The sequence below is a fragment of the Abramis brama genome (genome assembly GCF_963993115.1).
Source record: "Abramis brama genome assembly, chromosome: 7".
Taxonomy (NCBI): Eukaryota; Metazoa; Chordata; class Actinopteri; order Cypriniformes; family Leuciscidae; genus Abramis; species Abramis brama.
The window spans coordinates 21592987-21615575 of NC_139969.1; the positions used below are offsets into that span (position 1 = coordinate 21592987).

Below are 22589 nucleotides of genomic sequence, written 5' to 3' on the forward strand. Positions count from 1 at the left end.
GACCCTGACGGAGCTGTCCATTTCGGGCCAGAAGACGTGATAGTGATGGTTTAGTCTTGATCATCCATCTAATAAAAAGCTGACTTTGAGGCGTGAGGAAAGCTTTTGGCAGATAGCAGCGAAAATTCCTATGCATGCAGCAAGAGATAACTTCCAGATGAGAGGTGCGGACATGCCTGGGTGACTGCCATGAAACCCATCTACACCCTGTAATAGCTTTCGCTTATGAAATGACATGTGTCAAACTTGACTTGCTTCAATTTGGAGGGTAATTACAACAGCCTTGAGGTGAATTCATGGTTGGGTCTTAATGTGGGATGGAATTCTAATGTATCTGTAAAAAGTGTTAGAAACACCTTGTGCCTTTTTAAAGAAGACCTTCACAGGCTTTTGTATTGCAAGCTAATATAATTCAATGTGACATGGCCAAAGGTGCTAGCCTTCTCAATGACAGCAATTTGCTCAGTGGCACAATAGTCCTTACCTTCAATAGCAAATGGTTTTCCTACAGTCAGGAGTTTGCAGTCTGCATCTATTGACACCTCATAGTCCAGCAAAGCCTTATCCATGATGAAGGCATCTAGCTGAGGGGGATCTGTCCTTCAACATACAGAGGAGGATAGTCAGAGCCAAACAAAACACACCGCCAGCCAAACTTATGCAAATGAATTACTGTTGGCTTTAAATGACTTTAAAAGTTGATTACAACAAGCCCGAACCAAACCCTGTAGCTATAAACTGCTTAAATCTTCAGGATTTAGTTAGATTTACTGACTGCTAGAAAGTACTAGAAAGTGCTATTTTGCATACTGTGTGTGTATATTTTTTCAAACAATTTTTGAGTAGTACATTGCAAAAGATTTTCTCCACAAAGAGGTTTATAGTGGAACTTATCAATATGGGTGGCGAAATAAATACAAGTTGCTTTCACTAATAACACTGCCTAATAAAGCCAACTGCTTAACAAAGCCAATTACAAAAACCCAGAATGGATTACATCACCCTAAAATGAAAGAATATATGAAGACCTCCGATACAAGGCCTCTAAAAGCCACTGCTGTCAACATAGTACATAGTATACGTTCATCAAATACTTTCACTTCAAACTCACTAAATCCCAGCCTCAGCCCATTCAGGAATGCCGGTACTTGGGTAGAAACCTATACATAGGAGCCTCAGCCTGATAAAAATGTTAATATTAAACAAAAACTTTAGACGGACTTAGAGGCTTTTGCATCTGAAGTCTTCATATATATATTATAATAACTCCACAATCTGTCTCATGTAGCTGTAGTCAAAGACATTTTTTGCATTTTAGATGCGTCAGGGAATTCAATATGGTGAACTCTGACCTGAGGATGTGGATATTTCCATTTTTTTAATGCAGTATTTGTTATTTATTATTTATTAAAAACAAAAGCCCTAGAGTGTGATATAATTTACTGTTTGTTGTTTATGTCTTAAGAAATGCTGAATTATCAATGAATAGTGTGAGGCAATGCTTGCATATCAGCTGACCTCCATTTTACCTCAAGTGCGACAGAAAATAAAGTGCAGGAAAATTTTGCAGGATCAAACTAAGACTCTTACACAACGTCTTTTAAAGAAAAAAAAATATCTATCCGGATGCTTGTCCTAAAAAAGGATGGCTCCCAACTATGGCAGCGATCTCAACTCTAAAATGCTGACCATGTAAGGTGTCTCCTGTGAATCGAACAGAAGGATTTCTGACATGGAAGAAAACTGGCATCAATCATAAAGACAGAAAGTACAAAGTAAATACTGCACTATGTGGGAGCCTGAATCTGAGGATGAATCGCTGTGTGCGTGTGTTTGTGCACGCCTGTAAGCGTACGCTCGTCTCTGAAGAGAACCTTTAGCCTCATTCAGCAAGTTTAGATTTGACTTGAGAGTGACTGCCTCTCTTCTCTCCTTGGAGTCTGTTCTTTCAAGGATGAATGGAAACCGAGAAAACAGACAGAAAGCCTGGAGAGCTGACACTTGTTGCTATCGACTCCGTCGGTTTAAATCAAGTGAGCTGGATGGTGTGCATAATTCCTCATGAAAAAGAAATGATTTTAACTCTGCGTCATACAAAGCAGACCCACAGGAGTGTCAAGAGCTTTTGAGGTTGTAAGAACTGACATGTTGCCCTCTTATTGCTGTGTCTCCATCAGCACTGTGCCATTTCTGAGCTCAGCCTTCAGGCTTTTTCCAAGATGCCCATCTCCTTTGAAAGCCTTATTTGTTTTGCTCAACACCACTTGATTGTATTGCCTTAACAGAATATAAATGTGTCTATGTGAGTGCGAGTCTTTATGATGATAGCTTTCTAAATACACTTTATTGCAAGTGTTTTTCATTCAAGGCTGCACAGAAATTGAGCTTGATTAATTCTCAACCACTCTATTGTTTTCTCTTACTGTTACCTTTTCATTGGACTTTCCAACACTGGTATGCCCAAGTTATGTTTTGTCTCTCTCCTGGTTCAAACACTTACTTGAGTGTAGAGACTCCATCCGGAGTGGTGGGCTTGTTGAAGCGTCTCATGTACTCGTACATCTCAGGAAAGCTCTTTTTCACATAGTCCTCAGCACTGCTTTCTCGAACTGTGCCGAAGCGAAACCCCAGAGACGGGTGATGGAGCTTGAAAAAAGCAATGAAAAGTGAACTGACTGAGTGAAAAAGGTTTGAAAACATAATCCCATCATTTCCAAAAATAGTACTAAAATGCACCGTGGTACTGCTATAGTTTTTTCGACATGTGCATGTACAATTGTAAAAAACTGTTTTTTGAGAACATTCACCATATTGGGCCCTATCTTGCACCCAGCGCAATTGACTTTGTACACCGACGCATGTTTCATTCCTATTTTGCACCCGCGCAAAGCGCGCTTTTCCCTCCATAGAAGCACGTTGCTAAACTAGGGAATGAACTTGCGCTCCCTGGGCGGTTCAGCGCAAAAAAGGAGGCGTGTTCCGGCGCAAACAATCCCTGGTGCTATTTTACTGTTCCATAAAACAATTGCGCCACTGGCCAGAAAAAAACCTAGTCTAAAGTCAGTGGCGCGTTGCGCATTGTTCATTATGCTATTTTAAGGGCGCATGCTTGACCATAATGTATAGCGTGCACAACGCGCATACACTTTGATTCTCTAATCTACACAGAAGCAGCAGTTTTCATTTTTGCAAATCATATTATTACAAACGATAGATAGATATATAAGTGTAATCATATTATTACACTTCTCTCTCTTTTACGGCCGTGATGAGAGCGTTGCTCTCCTCGGCTGTGAACCACTCCTGGCGCGCGCCTGGCAAATCCGCCGTTATAATAGCAATACGCCAAGGAAAAAGCGCATCTGCTCTTAAAGGGAATGTGAGATGACGCTCTGATTGGTTTATTTCACGTTACGCCCAAACCACACCTATGAATAAAGAAGCTACTTCAGACCAACCCCTTTTAGATTTGCGCCGGGCGCAAGAGCCATTTATCCCGCCGGGAAAATAGCAACAGCGCCGAGACCCGCCCACAAAGTTACTTGCGCTTTGCGCTTTGACACTTGCGTTTCAGATCGTTAAAATAGGGCCCATTATGTTAAAAGTATCAAGATCTCTCATTTTAAGGGATACACACTTAGACATACTACAGCACAGTTTTAGTCAATCAACAAAAAATATGTGTGTACTGTTCAAATGTTCTGTTAATCAAAACATCTTCATGGTTTCATCAACAATGTTAAGCAGAACAACTGTTTTCAACATTGATAATAATAAATCTGCATATTAGAATGATTTCTGAAGGATCGTGTTACACTGAAGACTGGAATAATGATGTTGAAAATTCAGCTTTGCCATCAAAGGAATAAATTATTTTGTTAAATATTTTAAAATAGAAAACAATTATTAAAAATTATAGTAATATTTCACAATATTACATCAAATATGTTTGTATATTTCTTTAGTAATTCAAGATGAAATGCAGTGTTTTACCTTGACATCATGAATCCCTGACACCTCCTCAAAGGTCTTCTCCCCCACCATGACAGCTGCTAGGTTGGCCGTGTAACTGGACAGAACCAGCAGGCAAAATATGGCCCAAAGATTCATGAGGAAGCGGCCCGTCCAGCACTTTGGAGTTTTACTGGCAACGGTCCGGCCGAACAGAATGGCGTAGCAGAGGTTCAGGGCAGACGAGTAAGAGAAGACCCTAATGCGGTTGCGTCCATGCGGGGTCATGCCAAACGGACTGTTCCACTCATATAAGGTGATGAAAAGAGCTGTGATGTGCAGTGCCACAAAGATACCCACCCACATGGACCAGTGAAGCGGCCACATGAAAGCACCGATGGGTGCAGCTGTGTCCTTGCTGCGCACCAGGATCCCTAGACTGGTGGAGAAGAAGGGGCTGGTGAAGTCTATCACTCGGCTTCGAGCTGAGTTGATGCTAAAACTGGCGACGGCCATGTCAGCCACGCCACTGAGCAGGTCGCCCACCAGACCAGTCCATCTACCCCCTTTCCACGCCCCGTACTTCCCATCGCCTACGATGTAGAGGTCAAACTCGAAGTGCATGTCCTCGGCTAACTTCTCTAGCAGATCAATGCAGTATCCATAGCAGCATTTCCGCATGTCACTTGGCAGTGAACTGCTGTTGGTTTGCTCCAGCTCTCTGAACAGCTGGTTGAGGACTTCAGAGCTGTTGGTTTGAGGGTCAAGGCACAGCTGACCTGCTGGACATTGGCCCTCCTCGTCCACCTCCCGCGTGAACACAAACGGGTGCTCGACCAAGGTCACGACCCGCAATCTGCTCCCCGCCACTGGGAGTCCTGCCTGCCAGCGTCCGCCGAGCCTAATCCCTGGGCTGCCCTCCCGGTGGTGTTGGGTCATGCCTGGCCACAGGCTCTGTTCCTCTAATTCCAGACGGCCCGACTGCCAGCTTGCCACGGTCACCCAACTTGGTTGGCCCAGAGGGTCCCGCTGTAGGCTCCATATGTGAAAGCGCTGGGAGGTAAGGACCCTGGAGAGCGAGCGCTGTACTCGCACCGGGCCTGTCAGCCCCATGAACGAAGTGTTCGACAAGAACCTGAGCACAGCAGGGACATGAGAATTGTGAGGGGAATATATATGCATCCAGCAAAAGCAAAGACAGTGATGAGATGGCAGAGCAAAACAATTTTTTGCTGAATCTCTAGCTAACCGAATCCTACACAAGAGCCAGAGGAGCTAACTAGTGAAAACTGGTAAAATGAATAAATATACAGTACAGAAGTGATACTACATAAGAAATAAAGAAGTTTTTTTATAGCTATTTTATGTCTTTTATATAATGGCATTGATCGATATTAATTGGTTTAAGTACTACCAGCTTTGTTGACTAAATTACAGTTTTATGTTAAATTTTAAGAGATTTTTACCTTTGATAATTAACCCTATAAAGCCTACTGTATCGTATTTAATGAGCAAAAATACCTCTAAATTATAAACATAATCAAAACTTTGATGAAAACCCTGTTGTACACAATCTACTACATGCCTTCTGTCATCTGATTGTTTACTTTTGTACTTTTTAATAAGTAAAACACATTTTAGTATATTTAAAAAAAAATGGCAGCTTCAGGTTGTGGTTGACGTGTCTTTTTGCAGTGAAATCTTTACTGATTTTTATAGTAGATATAAGAATAATTATTGTTAGTAATATTTCAAGATTAATACTTACTGTACTGAAGCAACTTAAGTTTACTTGAATATTCATGCATCTTTTTTTATTTAGAAAAATTGTGTTAAAATTGATCAAATAATACATCAGGATTTTGAACAACATATATTTGTACATCTCTCAATCATCATTACATTGCATTGCATTATGATTGCCCCCCACAATAAAAACTACAGAGCTTTGATCATAAAACTGCATTTAAATATCATCTTACTAAGACATATTATTGGGAGATATACTGTAGAGTGACAAATGATGTTTATATGTATTTTATGTAAGTAGCCTGCTATATTGTAATAAATATCTTATTGATTTATACAATCTATCAAAATTTTATCTTACTTTTTGGCCATATAAATATCAGCAAATGCACCAAATTGGATTTTTTTTTCTCCTCAAGCATGAACTCCATATTCTCCTATATGTGCAATAAAACATGATAGCCAACAAAAAGCACATTTGCAAAAAATTTTATTTTATTTTGTAGTGTTCAATAAACTGATCCATTTTTTTTTTTTTTAAGATTTTTCTGACTATTATTTCATACTGTATGTCCATATTTACAGGGTTTAGGTCCACTATAAGTAAAATATTATCAGTGTTCCAAACTCATCACCTTTGACAAAATTCTCCATTTTGAAAACACAAGACCACCTAAGTGTTTAAATGTCAGCCTTGTGTGAAAATGCCATTTGCTCAGTCGATCGCGTGTTTGAAACAGCAGTGTGAGCTGCACAGGAACTCAGCGCGTGCTCACCGCCCAGGGAATCTCACTGTCGCTGCATGTTTTGCTGAATGACCACACAGAACAGCCTCCGATTAAGAAAAAAAACACTTAAAAAAGACATAAGGTGCAGTTTACCGTTTTTGTGCACAAAGTCAATTCTTCACTTTATATAAGTGACAGAATACATGAAGCAACTGTGTGAGCATCAATAAAGAATGATCTTGCTTAAAAAAAAAAAACAGTATATATATAAATATATGTCATTATGTGTGTGTGTGTGTGTGTGTGTGTGTGTGTGTGTGTGTGTGTGTGTGTGTGTGTGTGTGTGTATTAAATAAGGATTTTAACCCAGGTCCCCTTGAATACTAAACGAAAATTACACCTCTAGATGATCATGTCTAACTGTCATAAAAAGAAGTGCCACAGCTGTCACATAAATAAATTTGCTGCATGGTGCGTCTGCCAAGATTTAAATCATTATTCCTTATTCAAGAGCTACTGATTGGCACAATGATTATCCTTTTAAAATTACATACCAAAATGTTTAATCTTTAATTCTCAAACAATATGTTTCACAGCATGCAGAAGAACAGACGGAAATATAGATCACTCTTAAAGCCAACTTAAGTTCAAGGCTTTCTTCAAAGACAAAAGGACAGGATTATGACCTGAGAAACCTGAATAAATCACACTAAATCTTTTGAAACCATATATGACCTTTTACAGACAATGCATTTACTACCACAATGTAGTAAACAAACAAATATGTAAATAGAGAATGCAGCTCTCGATATTCTACTATTGTGATGTTCTGCTGTGATTTCTTACACAGCTGAGCCACACTGCTTTTATGGCAGAATATACGCCATGAATTAGTTCAATGATCGATTTTCATCAATAAATCAGCTGGGGATGTAGAGTAGTCAAAGGTTTGCAATGTCTGAGTCACAGAGGGAAGATGAAAAACCCAGAGTGAAAAAGGCTTGTGATGTGTGGCTAAATGAGGCCATAAATGATATGCACTCTGTGTGACCATAACTGCACACTTCCATTAAAACAGGGGAGAACAGAGAAAATAAAAGGGGAAAAAAATGATTGCCTGCATCATTAATTTCTCCTGATAGCCCTAGTTTGACCCGCGGAGAACACTTGATCTGGTGTGAAAGCAGAAGTTAAAAGACAGGGTATAATAGGTTAGCCACTGCAAAAGCTGATTTCCTAACTGAGATTTCTATCCGTGTGACTATTATTAAACTTTCAGAAAGCATTAGCACCTCAGAGAACAAATAATCCCTGTGTGTTGTGTTGTTTTCAGATTCTGTGCTTCTGTGCTACACTCATTTCTCAGAGCAAATACATTTCATTACATGGGGGCGGGGGGGATTCTCACTCTGTGAGGGTGAATATTAAAGATTACATCACTGCGTTCAATCGAGTTCTAAATCTCAGGGGTCCTCTGTCTTTTTTCCCCTTCATTTAAAAAAAAAGTTTTTCAACTGAGCAAGACTCATATAACAGCGGCACTTTAATCTTACATCTGAGGGTGCTTTTGCTCTTTTTTTTTTACCACAAAAAAAAAAAAAAAAACTAATTTGTAGAAGTGAGCAGATAGGTAAGACTTCTTCCAGCCTTCAGTGATAAGAGTTCTCAAGCAGTGTAAATAGGGACTATATCACAATACAAACAAAACTCTACAGTTATATATATATATATATATATATATATATATATATATATATATATATATATATATATAGGCCTATATATATATATATATATATACACACACATATATATATATACACCAAACATTTTTTTCTACTTTGGTTCTATATTCACAAGTAAATGGATTAATGGTCCAGATTTCCAAACATTAAATTGAATTTTAAACATATATACATTTTCCTAATGTATAAATACAAAACCATTTAACATGCTGTAAGGGTGGATTTCCTGCAGGGGTTCAGTCTGCAAGACTATGACAAAAGAAACGTTGTCAGCAAGATGGTAGAAAACTGTACATTTCTTGTCTATTACCACCCACTGCTACTTATACCAATGACGGAAATAAGCGCAGTTACAATAGCTAAATATGTGGGAGACTGTTAGCCTAGAAATTTAGACGCACCCTAGCGGCAGCAAAATTTATTTTGCAGCCAGGGTAGTCTAGCAACTCTCCGTTGACTTTCGGAGCTGTAAAAACCTAAATTGGGTCAGGCCAATCACATCGTGTATAGAGTAGGCGGGGCGGGCTTAACATGATGACGACAGCGTTGCGACGGTTCCCTGCTACTTGAAAACAAAGAATGGTGGCTGCTGCTGGAGAACAGTCTTTCAAATCGGCTTTGGCCGCGACTCTGGAGGACTTGAGGTTAAGCTTTTCTTTGAGAAAAGAGTAAAGAAAGGCACTTAAGTCATTCTTAAAAAAAGAAGCACTGTCCTATTGCGTGCAGAGGGATTTTCAAAGACAGCCGTTTATCCCGCCCCTCGGATTGAGCCGTGTCTATGGAGAGTTGCCAGACCTAACATCTTGATGTAGGTCTGGCTTGCCAGGCTAGGAGACCGTTGCTATATAGAGTGACGATATTGTATTGCAATAGTTAGCACTTCAAAGTTAATAGCAAATCAAAACTAGTTAGCACATTGTAATTGAAAAGGTTTAATGACAAAATATGGTTATGGTTACACTTAAAATAGTTACAAAATAGATGTATGAGATGATGATTACCTTTCAACTTATACCATTAATTGTACCCAGCATATTTGTATGTTACTAACTATGTTACTTACTGACCATGTTACTAAAACCCAAATGTGAGACATTCAAGCTGACCAATCAGATAATTACAACTTCCCCCATTGTACTAAAGGTGTGACAATTCATCGACCCCCAAAGTACACACATCTTGGCCTATACAGGCCTTGATCTCTATCAGCCCCTCTGTGCCTTTAGGAACTCCAAATGGTCCTTGTGGTAGAAAGAGGGGGTGGAAACAGTAAAGCAAATGTCTTTGTTCATTTCAAATATCTTGGATTATTTTCAATCCTACAATGCCTAATAATAAGTGTTTAATCAAGGCATAATTAATACAATTAACATAATCCTTTGATTATGTGTTCTCATTTAAATACATTTGACTATCATTTAATTCAACTGATCTTATCAGTTTAATATTTGCATTGCCTATAGATTTTTAACCTTAAAAAATAATATATATATATATACACAAGTATGGAGATACACGTATAAATATCTAACATACAGAAATTGCTGAGAATGTATCATTCTGTACTGCTAACTGTAAATGCACACAGGGATATGGTTTTGATTAAGGAGGTATAAATGTATTGAAAATGCCCCTGAGTCCGTTAATTGCATTTTTAAGTCTCCGGTGGTTCAATAAGAAAAATAACTATACTGATGACCATAAATGACCATACTGCAGTCGAGACAGAATATTCCTGTAACTTTATACCAGTGGCTGAAATACTAATACAGCCTTTTTCCTTGGAGAGAATTTACTACCTTAAAATTCCCCTAATGTAAAATATGCTTAATATGTCTATGCGCACTATTCACTAAAGGTGAAGTTAAAGCTTAATTGAAATGACTGCACTGCGTGATCAGATAACAAATGAATTCCTGATTACGTATAATACTTAAAATACTGCCAGGATAGACATTTGTGTTGGTGAAGTTACTTTAAAACTCTAGCTGGATGAGCTACAGGCTGCTCATAATCTACAGCAGTTAAACTACAACAAAGCGATACTTTTGACAGAATAGTTAGCTAGACTACGATATACTGATAAAAAGAAAATACTGAAAATATCCTTTTAAAAATGTACAAAAAAATAATTAGGGAAAATATTCATAATATGAAAAATTATAGTCTTTAAAGATGATACGAGATTAAAAAGCTTTATACTGCTGGGTATCACATGACAATTATGGTAAACACAATTTCCAGATCCCATATAGAAAATTGAGCTTGAAGGCTAGGGGTCCAAAAGCCATACATGTGTCGCATGCAGATTCCACATTAATCATAAATGTGAAACATGGTAAATAGGGTTTACTTGTGAAAAAAAAAAAACGTGTTAGGGCTGCACACATTTGTGTAATCTATGACACTTGACTCTTTAAGGCACATACATTTCAATAAATACCATGGATATTTGTTTCTTTCGCTATGTCCTCTAACACAATCTCCAGTTTTATTGTAAATAACTGGGCTTGAAGACCATGGGTTCATATAAGCCACACATGAGTCACAAAGAAATGGCACACTAATCAGAAATATGAAACATGGTAAATGGGGGGTAGCTGTGGAAAATGTAGCCTATTAGTTATAATGTGACAAACAACAGAAATGTAGCATTGCTAAACGTTAATGTTTATGTCATATTATAACTAATAGGCAACATTTTCCACAGGTACCCCCCCATTAACCATGTTTTTTTGTCCTACATTTAAATTTACTTGTTGGAACAATAGCTTGTTACTGGAAATGCTACCGTTTATGAACAGTTTTGCTACTTAATATTCAGCAATATTTATTATTGATCTGACTGTACTGCGCGGTTGTGTGAGAACTGAACTGGACGATGGTAATTTTTTTTGCAGAACTGCTTTATAGATGAAATTAACTAATTTAATAATTAATGATTTTTACCATGAAACTGAATTAACACTGAACTGACTTCAGCTGAACAACAGCCGAAATGCATCATTTTCCTGTTATCACTGTAAACCTGCTTCTGTATTCTGTAAAACTATCTGTATTGTATAAAGCGCTATATAAATAAAGGTGACTGACAAGACTATACTGTTACACTTATGAAAATGAAAATGTAGTTAAATACAGTTTTTTACGGCTCTTAAAAACAAGGTTCATTTTGTCAAAACATTACACACAATTCACCCATCCACAAACACAATTTTGACATTGTATGGCACATATATGGTTCATACAATTTGATTCTGTTTAAAACACTTACACTGCTGTGCTCAATCTTAAACACTTGTTACATTTCTATTCTTCTAATGATATAGTTTGGGTTTGATTTTTAGAGATATTGTTAGAGTAAAGGATATGATACATTGACCAAACACAACACACAAGACCAGTACTGCACATTGATGAAAATATTTATTTCTCTCCATATTGTAAAATCAGTCAATACACCCATGCATTTCCAAAGGTTGCATTTTGCAAAGAAAATCAGAACATATTCTCAATAGAATATAGTAGTATATAAACATAAATCTCTCTGTCTAGCTGCACATCACAGGCTATGTCCTCTCTCACAAGACAGCGAGGGAAGAATCTTCTTAAAGGGATAGTTCACCCAAAAATTTTAATTCTGTCAGTAATTACTCACCCTCATGTTGTTCCAACCCCGTAAGATTTTCGTTCATCTTCGGAACACAAATTAAGATATTTTTTATTAAATCTGAGAGCTTTCGCTGAGAGCGACGAGAATACTTTTTGTGCGCAAAAAACCCCCAAAATAACGATTTTATTCAACTATTCATTTTCTTCTGTGTGGGCCTCTGAGTGAGTTCACGTAGTGTAACAGCGCCGCACTTCTGTGTTGTACGTCACACGCATCACACACATGACCAGCGTCGGCCAATAGTGAGCCTATGTTCTGACGTACAACCCAGAAGCGCTACGCTGTTACACTACGTGAACTCACTCAGAGGCCCACACAGAAGAAAATTAATAGTTTAATACATTTTATTATTATTTATTATTATTACCCGTTATTTTTGTTTGTTTTTTGCGCACAAAAAGTATTCTCGTCACTTGATAAACTTATGGTTGAGCCACTGTAGTCACTTGGACTATTTTAAACATTGTCTTTACTCACTTTCTGGGCTGGAAAGTTTCGATCCCATAGAAGCCTATGGAGGAGTGATCCAGCTCTCAGATTTAATCAAAAATATCTTAATTTGTGTTCCGAAGATGAATGAAAGTCTTACGGGGTTGGAACAACATGAGGGTGAGTAATTACTGGCAGAATTTTCATTTTTTGGTGAACTAACCCTTTAAATGGCGAATCCATCCTTGCACAGACCCTGCATCCATTAGGTCACAGGCCTCCTTCATGACTTGACATAGGGCTGGAGATCGTAAACCTTCCATCACCATGCCGAAAAAAATCAATGGGGTTAAGGAAGGGAGAGTATGGTGCGAGTTAAAATTGTGGATGCTCATGAAACCAGTTTTGGACCAGAGCAGATCGGTGAAAAGATATATTGTCCCAGATGACAATGTATCTCCTCTGCTCTGCATCTATTTGGTCTTCTGCTGTGACAATGTTGTGTAGTCTGTCTAAAAATGTGAGTATGTGGGCCGTGTTCTAAGGACCTAAGTTGGCAGGCTGGTGGAGGACCCCATTCTGTCTGATTGCAGAGAACATTGGGGGACATTCAAAATATCTCTGTGGGCAATGATGATTCTCTCTCTTCTTACTTTTGTCAGGTTAAACTCAGCCTCATCTGTGAAGATAAATTCATATGGGATTGGATCAGCATCAATTACTAAACCTCTCTGGAAAAAAAGACAATATTTTGTAGTTCAGTATGGGCCTACTATAAATTTACATGTTAAAAGGTTCTGTGTATTCAGAATACTGAAGTGTACATTACTCACCTGCACATATTCACGCCGCAGATCTTTTACTCTTTCAGAATTTCTTTCAAATGGCACTCTGTAGAGCTGTTTCATCTGTATGTGACGTTTTTGATGATTCACCACAGTGTTGATAGAGAGACCGGAATGTTATTATTGAAAACTGTGGGGTCATTGAGGATGTTTGTTTGAATTTCTCTGAGACCTATCGCATTATTGCTCTCTCAATGTCAACCCATGGTTTACAACGTGGTCAACCAAGGTTGTTCGAATCGCATCTGATTAGTGTGGTCCTCGTCTTCTTTGTTCACATCCTCCACCAGGTATACCTCTTCCTCTGCCTACCCCTCTTCCTTCACGGGCTCCACCTCCCATCCTCACTCTCCGACTTCCTCTTACTGCAATGTTGCCTTCCATTTTTGTTGAAGACTGGTAAACTCACCCATTGCCTCTCTATAGAGCTTTCACCTGATTGTTGAGTTTACAATTAAGCACCTACGTATTTGATCAATTGGTTCACAGGTGTGGTATTTAGGAAAGCAGTGCCTTGAAATGGCAAAGAAGTGACATGTTAGATATATTTCTGTGTCTAATGTAGAGAAGTGTGTTCAGTGTTTTCCAAAAAAGTGTGAGGCTGAGAATAGTTTTGGTTGTGCAGATCTGGGCTGAGGTTTTGCTCCTTGCGTGTCAGGTTTCTCTAACTGTGTGTTATTTTTTATTTGAGTGTGTAAGCAATAATAAGAATCTATTTGCTACTTAGTAAGCTACTTAGCTGGAAAAAGTTACACATTTACCTGGCAAGGTACTGTCCAGAAGAGGGTAGCTCATGTTTATTGGGCTTGTCAAAGCAGTTGACCATGTTCTGGATGAGTGCCAGGTCCGGTCTCACCATGGTCGCCGCATACACAGCCCTGCCAATGAGCTGCAGGGCATCCCTAATGTAGAAGTTCAGGGGCTTGCGATTCACCTCCCCATAAGCCAGAAGACCCAGGGGGGAGCCAATGGAGTGTAGAGAATCAAGACTAAGCGGATATCCCATGATCCAGTGCATGGGGGGCAATGCAACACTCAACTGGTTGGCACTGCGCAGCACTGTGGCCGTACATTCAGGGTCGGAGCTGAAAAGCACCACGGAAGACGCCGGAGCAGAAGGAGTCCTGCTGAGGAGCTGTGAGAGGAGCTCCATCACCTTGTCTTCGCTTGTATTTTCCTTGAGTCTGGACAGGTTGAGGGTCTCCCAGAGGTGCCAGTGGGCTCCATCCAAACCTAGGTGACCCCACTGTTCAAGCTCTTCCAGAATTACTGTGTTCCCACCTCCCGGACAAAGAACTGCCGCTCCACCCTGCCAGCCTCCCTTCAGCAACACCGCTAACAGCAGCTCCGACAATGCAGAAGGCGGAGTACGTGTCATCATCTGCAAATGGAAGCGGTTCTGAAACCAGAGAACATACACAGTTACTGTAGGTCTAGGGCTGCATGATTCATCGAAAATAAAACCACGACATGCGATTATCAAACCACAAAGGCTGTGATATAATTAAATAACTGTTTGTTTTTATGGTTTCATATGCTGCCACATACATAGAACTTTTTCCACTCAATTGTGTCGTAATAACGAGATGTTTTATAGTTTGAACAATATATTTTCTCATAATAACGAGATGTTATGTTATTAAAACAATATATTTTCTCGTAATAAGATTCTATGTCGTTAAAAACAAGATATTTTTCTCCTTAAAACGACATATTTTCTCGTAATGACAAGATGCATGTCATTAAAACATGTGATGTTAAAATTATATCACTGGAATACACTCTATTATTGTTTAATTTGTACAGTCTTTACTCATAATTTATGTTTTATGGAATGCATAACCTTGTCTAATTCTAATGCTGTGCAGTGTTGTTTGTATTCCATTCTTGCATGTCTTTAATAAACAAAGATGGTCAGACTCTGAAGGAGGCCTTTAAATAATGAAATATGTGTCGCAATAACATGACAACATTTTTATTTGTTTCATCATACCCATTACCTGATTAATTATTATAAACTGTGGTTGATGTGAAGTATATCTGTGATGAACTGTACATCAATAAATCACAACAATCATGCGATATGGGCTACAGCTGAAGTTTGTAAGTTTCTATACTATTTAAAGCTTCCAACTTTTTGAACGTGGACTGTGATAAAGGCCTATTTCTCAAGTTGTCACATCACGTACAAAATATGTGGTTTTAATAATTTAATATCTCGTTATAATGGGAAAAGCATTATCGTTTTTATGATATATGTTTTTATCATATGTTATTAGGAGGAAATGTATAGTTTTAATGACATTATCTCGTTATTATGGAAAAACATAATTTTAATGTCAACATCTTGTGATTAAAAGAAAATTAATACTCATTTATTATTAATAATCATTATTATTTTTATTCATATGATATATAAAATCACAAAATGTTTGGCCAAATTGTACATTCCTAAAAACAAACACACACACACACACACACACACCAAAAACACATTGTTAAAATCACAATTGCAACTTTTATTATGAAAAAAAAAAGTTGTTAGGTCTTCACACTGACTCATCAAAACAAAAAGCAAACCCCACCATAAAATACATATATCTTCAGGCTGCAAATGTGTATTGTATTCCCTAATGACTATACGTTTGAATAAGAGGGAAGTCTGGAGAGAGTGTTAGATCTCCTGTGACTTCCAACTCCTAAAGCTGCCTTATAGGCAAATAGAGGAATATATTACTTACTCTGAACTTATGATGACCTCATACTCAAGAACCCTGAAAACAACACTCCTTTAGACGCAATCTTGGACGCAAACATTTGAATCACTCGAATGAAAAATAGACACTAAAACAGTGAGGACTCTTCCGTCAACTCTCATCCGAAATAGCTCCTGGCCATCTCTAGACAGCCTCTCTGCTGTTTTTGATGTGGACTGACAGGGAGGCGTGCATGAATGTGCCGTGAGAGTGAAAGATGGGATGGTTGGGTGTTCTGAGAGGATGAGGGACTGTTTGAACCTGGTGGGGGGCTGCGAGCGAGCAGCATGGGGCCGTGGCGCTGAAGAGGAGTCCCCACGCAAAGTTAAAACCTGTGTGACTGGAATAACATTACCGCCCGCGGATCTGACACGCGTCCCTGTGACTTTCACTGCTACTTAGGGCACACATAAATTAGCACGCACACTGACGACTCCATGCGGTGATGCCAAACAGAATGAATTTGAAGACAAAATATAAAAACACACCATTCATTTGATGTCGAAGTTCTGCTCTGCTGAAAGAAAAGAATAGGACTTAAAAAAACAGAAACGGACCAAGGGGGTCCCGGGATTGTGCTGCGTACATATGGGAGCTTAGATAAGAAGAGAGAACGGGGCTGGCTTATCTTTTATTTACCAGTATATCCAGGTGATGCCAGGTGAATAGCAAACAAACAAACAAACAAACAAACACCTTATATGTGAAGGCAAACCTTCAGCCTTGAAGCCTCTCATTGCTCAATCGATCTGAAAACAGCCGTTCCTCCAAACAATACCTGTGCTCGGTAGGACATTAGCCTTCTCACTTCTAAATGGATCCACAAGCTGACAGCCTCTGAACAGCATGAGCAGTTTGATTTGTTCTCTCGGTCTTGGAAGTTTAGCGAGAAAACGTCTATTTCCATTTCCACTTTTCCCACACCTTGCGAGCAATTTTCACAATCTGTCTTAACATCAGGGAGAAATAAATGGGTGCTATTTTTTAACTGACAGCTCATAAATGGCCCAAATGTTGTAGAGTAGCATTTCAGTAATATCCAATACGGCAACATACAGGTTTTGCGGACTAATACAAACAGTAGCTTGGCCATCAAATTATCGTTCAGGTGTAGAGAAGGACATGCTGAATCTATCTCACTCTCACACAGCAATGGCACCTGATCCATAAACAAACCATAATTGAGCTGAGAAATTGGAATTACTGTCTATCTTCCTGAAACAGACGCTAAACTCTTGTAAAACCCAATGATTTCTGCTCCGATAGCTGATAAGCTTGTGCGGTACCTAATTTTGAAATTATGTTTCATAGCTTCTGCATTCAATTATGAAAAAATTAGATACGATTCAGCAATACCACTGCATACAATGATTTGCAAAACCACATATTTTTCATAAATGACTAGTCATAGGTTGTCTGAATCACTAGCTGATTAGTCAGTATTAAATTAATAGTTTACTCAAAAATAATTTTTTTTTCACAATTTACTCATCCTCATGTCGATCTAAACCTGTATGATAATATATTTTGAAGAATGTTGGTAACCAAACAGTTCTGGTGATTATTGACTTGGACAAAAAAACAAACAAAAAACACTCAAAATATCATATGTTAATTTTTATTTTTTGGGTGATACATCTCTTTAAGAAAGGGCGTATTATATTTTGGGTCATTTCCACCACATGGGTTAATAGTGCAATTGACACACGGTAATAATCCTGAGCTGCCTGTGACATGAAAACGCAGAAGAAAAACCCATAGAAAAAAATCCATTTCACACTATTGGTGCCCTGGTAAAATATCTATCATACAGAATAAAAGGCACATTTTGAATGGTATTAATAGTGAAAGAAGTTTTAAAAAACCAGATGGTCTTTGCCTACGAACAGCAGGGGCTAACGGGTCCATGCTAACCAGCCCGATCTCCATACCCTTGGGTCTTGCCTACAGAAACAGCCTTAGGGAGCACAACAGAACGAGACAAAAATCAGGTGTCAAGACGCATTTCCAAACCAAAACTATTTTTAACTTGACATGCCACATCAAAAACACAACATTCACGGTGCAAAATGTGATGCAACAGCCTAAGATTTCTGTCTGCAACTCTGCATGTGTACACAGAACAACATTTAAAAAATAGTGGAGACTGCACAGCACGGTAAATGGTACTCAAAATTCCAGATATTCAAGAGATAATTATGTGAAATATCTATAACCTTTAATTCCACAAAAACATGAGTCAACACAAAAATGGCGAGTTGGAATTCTGCAAAACAGTAGAACATTGGTCACATCAGGCGATCTGAAGCCTCCATAGTAATTGTCTTGACATTTAAAAGTGGACTTGTTACAAGAAGCAGTGTTTTGATACCGTGCTTTAAAGTGAATGAATTCAAAGACCAACTTTCCGAGGCATGATGTTTGAAATGCTAACGTCATGCTAAAAAAAAAAAAACTCTTTTTAACTTCACTAATTCAGAAATTGATTTGTGGGCGACTAGTCAACCATCCTGACTCATCCCAACTCTGTAATCAACTTTAGTTCCACAGCGCTGTGCCAAAGTGCTTTAAAGTCATAAAGAAAACTGCTTATCTAGATGTCAAATTCTTCCACACAATGTTTTGAGGAGAGAAATATTATGGCAGAGAGAAATGCGAGGAAAGGTACATCAATACTGCTTGTTCTCTATTAAGAGTGACAGAATCTTAAAAAAAACAAACAAAAAAACACTGTTGGAACCGGTAAAGATTCACTAACGTGAATAATTTAAAAACACTTACACAGTCTTGAAAGAAAAAAGAAAAGAAAGAAATGCTTAGTTACCGAATGAAGACGAGGCTCTCTTTATGGTTCTGACTGACATCTGAAGTGGATCATGTGTGGATAAAGAAGTGATTTATGCTATGTGTCATTATACATACAAATTGTTTGGGCTATTATGACCCGAGGAGTGATTCATGCTCATGTATCTAGACTATTTATGCAAATCAGTCTAAAAAAAAAAAAGGATTTAGCATAATTAAAAAAGGGTGAGCAACTTGTATGCGATGAAGAGAGTAGCTATCATGCTTCATAAAGTGTTCGTGTGGCTTGAAAGTGATGCTTAAATAGGCACAGTTTGCCATACTCAGTGGCGTCCCCTCTGTGTTTAGTTAGCCACATCATTAGGCGTAAGCGGTGTCTTGGCAAATGTGTGACATCCCAAGTCTCAAACTGTACCCGAGGCTCAATTCAGCAGTAGATAAGCGGAGAGATGGCAGCTCTTCATAATCTCTGCATTATCATCAAAGTGCTTCATGTCTTGTTTTACATTTTTGATCTGTTATGATAATTAAAAACATGAAGGAAAAGAATAACTTCTGATGCACAGTGTCCACTACTAAAATTAATCCTTAACCCATCAGGGTGTGATGTAATATCCAAGACAACATGGATGATGACCTTTGACCCTTACCCATAATTCTGCCCTCGCTATACGTCTTCGGCTGCATCCGAATATGCATACTTCCCTACTATATAGTTGGTGGAAAAAACAGTATGTGAAGAGTATGTCCGAATTCACAGTATTCATAAAGCAGTAAGGAAAAAAGCACTTGGATGGCCTACTATTTTCAGCGAGATTCTGAAGTGTGCATCCAATGGAAACCTTATTATTCCACGAGGCCACGGGAGAGGATTTGTAGATGCAGTGAAGCGATGCAACTGACGCTGGTAGGCCACATGTCAATGATAATGACAAATGTAGTATTTCCAGATTACATTCATACTAAACACATTCATATATCTACTTTTTTAACGGTCAGGACTTATTAAAAAGAAGTACTTAGAGCAAGCAATTTTGGACACAGACTTTGTGTTTTTTATTTAAGACATCATATATTCAACATGGCTGATTGTGGTGAAGCACAAAGTACCACTACAATATCTACTATTGTTCATTGGAAATTTATTTGAGAATATCTTTTCAGCTCTACTGTGGCCATTTCTATGGAGACTATTTAAAATTAAATAGATCTAAGAAAGAAGAAAAAAATCTTAGAAATGATTTATTTATGCTATATAAAGCATAGAAAAATAAATATTTTATATAATTTAATAATGCATGAATAATTTATGCATCATAAGGTTAATCTATTGCTTTAGGGATTAGGCATGATTAGGGGTAATCAACTGAATGGTATAAGTATTATGTGTCAAAGGCTGTGACTAAAACGGCACTTTAATTTTCTTATCTTAACTGTGCATATGTGGCACAGGAATCAAAACTTTTGCATAGTGTAATGATGAAAGGGAAACATAAGCCAAGAAACCCAAAGCTCAGCTCTTTTAGCAGCTGCCAGTGTGAGCATTTTGCCACAAACTGATTGTTTTTTCTCTCCAAGAGAGGAAAGTGTTTTTTGTTTGTTTGTTACTGCTGCTTGTTAAATTTTTTTTTTTTGCGTATATCACTACATCACTGTCTGTGTGCACCGTTGCGCACAGTTTGCATCTGAAGTATAATGGCATTTCTGTGTTATTAAATGTTAGCTGCCTAGACTCTGACCTGTTATTAGTCTTGATAACATTTCCAAATCTTGTTTGCTCCACAGTGACCCTAATATGAGCCTGCAAAAATGTCCCATTCCGTGAGTGAAAGGAAAGCCCATAAATTTATAACTCCATAGGATAGAAAACAACAATGTAATGAGGCTTTGAAATCAAAATATTTTTTTTTACACTTTATAATAGGAGCGATCACTCACATTAGGCCTGGCGAATAGTGCAAGGCGCACTCCCACTGGGCGATAAAGTAATATTTGAAAATGAAAGCCATTTGGGGAAATGTGAGTTTATGAATGAGGTGATTTACCAAATGATCCTGTCCAAATTCACCAGAACAGAATCTTAAACATCCAGCAGCACATGACAAAGCAATGAGTCCTCGGCGAACGTGCGAAAGCTGTCAGACGGAAAAACACAAAGTTTAACCAATCACTTTGGACATTAGTTTGACGTACTGGCTACAAAGGCTGGCAAAATATGCGTGTTTCCTGCTTGGGAATTAGAAATATAATTTTAGATATTCCAAAAGTGAACTTTAAAAAAAAAATAGGGATAAACTTTAGCAGCGGCTTTTTGTGCGAAGAAAGTTACAGTTAATTGCGGAGACAGTCCTCGAGCCGAGAAGCTGTGATTTAGTGCTGTGCTTAAAGCCATAATGTTGACAAAGCAGGATTGCACTCTCAGTAACTCTCAAAAGTCTGGGTCATCCTCACAAGGTTTGGTCACAGTTGCATTTAAGGAAGTATGTTGTGCTGCATCACTGCACCAAACAGTCAAATAATAATTATATTAATAATCTTTATTCTACCATTGTTTGGACAAACAGTTTGTTTATAATTTAAAGCCATGCCAGCTACCACAGCTATATTCATGGTGAGAAAAAAGTTAAATATATAAAAAGTAAGTAAATAAATAAATAAAAATATATGAAATAAAAAAAAAAATGTAAAAAATAAACTTTCATTAGAGGTTTTTAAAATGTATCTTTGTTAAAAAAAAAATTATATAACTAAATCTGGTCTCACTTTATTATAAATCTTTTCATAAGAATCAGCTGAAAATAAAGGCTTAGACTAAGCCAGCATTAGGCCTTAATTTAGGACATTTAAGTAGCTTTTTTTTAAAAGTGCCTTAATAAAAAACATTACTGTTGTGCATCTTGAAAAAAAACAAAAAAACAATGGCATATTTTAAGATATGTTAGTGCAAGTTGCTTTCAGTTAAAACAGCTCAAACATGCATTTTAGTCTGGGACTAGGCTTTAGCCTTGTCTGTGAAACCGGGAAAATACATCACATTACATCAAAATATGCTTCAGCGATAAAGGACTCTGGCAAGAGGGGCATAATGGAGGATCTTCAACCATTAACACAATGGGTTAGTCTGCCTATTCGACAGCGATATTTGGACAAACAGAAACTGTCATGTTAGACTGCAGAGATTACAATGTTTACACTTTTTAGGCCTACTTAGTTGTGTCTGCACAATTAACAATAAATGTTTGTTTTTTTTAAATACACATATAGGCCTAAATTGTGCACCGTTACACCCCTAACACTGATTCCATTATATAAACAATCAGACCAGACAGGAAAATCATATTTATGGGTCCTTGGCATGAAAAAGGTTGAAAAGTTCACTGAACTTTAAGAGCGAGTCATGGAATACACATTACTTCAGTACAGAAGACACAGTCAGGGTTTGAAATCAACACCCGCCAAATGCAGGTAAAAATCAACTGTGGCGTGTAACGCTGTCAAATCACTAGCCAATTTGGTGGGTTACTTATGTTTACTCACTTTGCTGGGGAAGTTCGTGTAAGCCAAATCTGTGCAGATTTAGTGCAAATACTCAACTCCTGAGTCATCATGATATTAAATACAGCGTATTGCGCAGAATCTGCGCATATCTGGCTTACTTGAACATGCACGTCACTACGCACAAATAACGGCATGCTTGTTCATTTGCATTGAAGCAATAGCGAAGATTAAAAAGGATTTGGTTAACAGAAAAGACATTGTTATTTTCCAACATTTTTTATGTTCTTTTGATCTGTCAACATAAAATACATTTCTGGTGATGAGGATGAAAGAGGGAGGAGATGGCTGGATGACAAGATTTTGTTTGAATAAAAAAATAAGAAAGAAATGTATGAAATCCAAATAAAATA

At 38.0% G+C, this 22589-nt stretch overlaps 1 protein-coding gene across 1 annotated transcript in view; it reads right to left on the minus strand.

The window, feature by feature from the left end:
* The window catches only part of grin3ba (glutamate receptor, ionotropic, N-methyl-D-aspartate 3Ba), a 48782-nt gene that overhangs the window by 12048 nt on the left and 14145 nt on the right, over nucleotides 1-22589 (minus strand). The window contains exons 2-5 of the mRNA XM_084118886.1: nucleotides 13882-14519; nucleotides 3994-5086; nucleotides 2501-2646; nucleotides 485-600 (exon numbers count right to left, since the gene is read on the minus strand). Coding sequence (XP_083975012.1) covers nucleotides 485-600; nucleotides 2501-2646; nucleotides 3994-5086; nucleotides 13882-14519 — 1993 coding nt within the window. The remainder of the gene's footprint in view (nucleotides 1-484; nucleotides 601-2500; nucleotides 2647-3993; nucleotides 5087-13881; nucleotides 14520-22589) is intronic.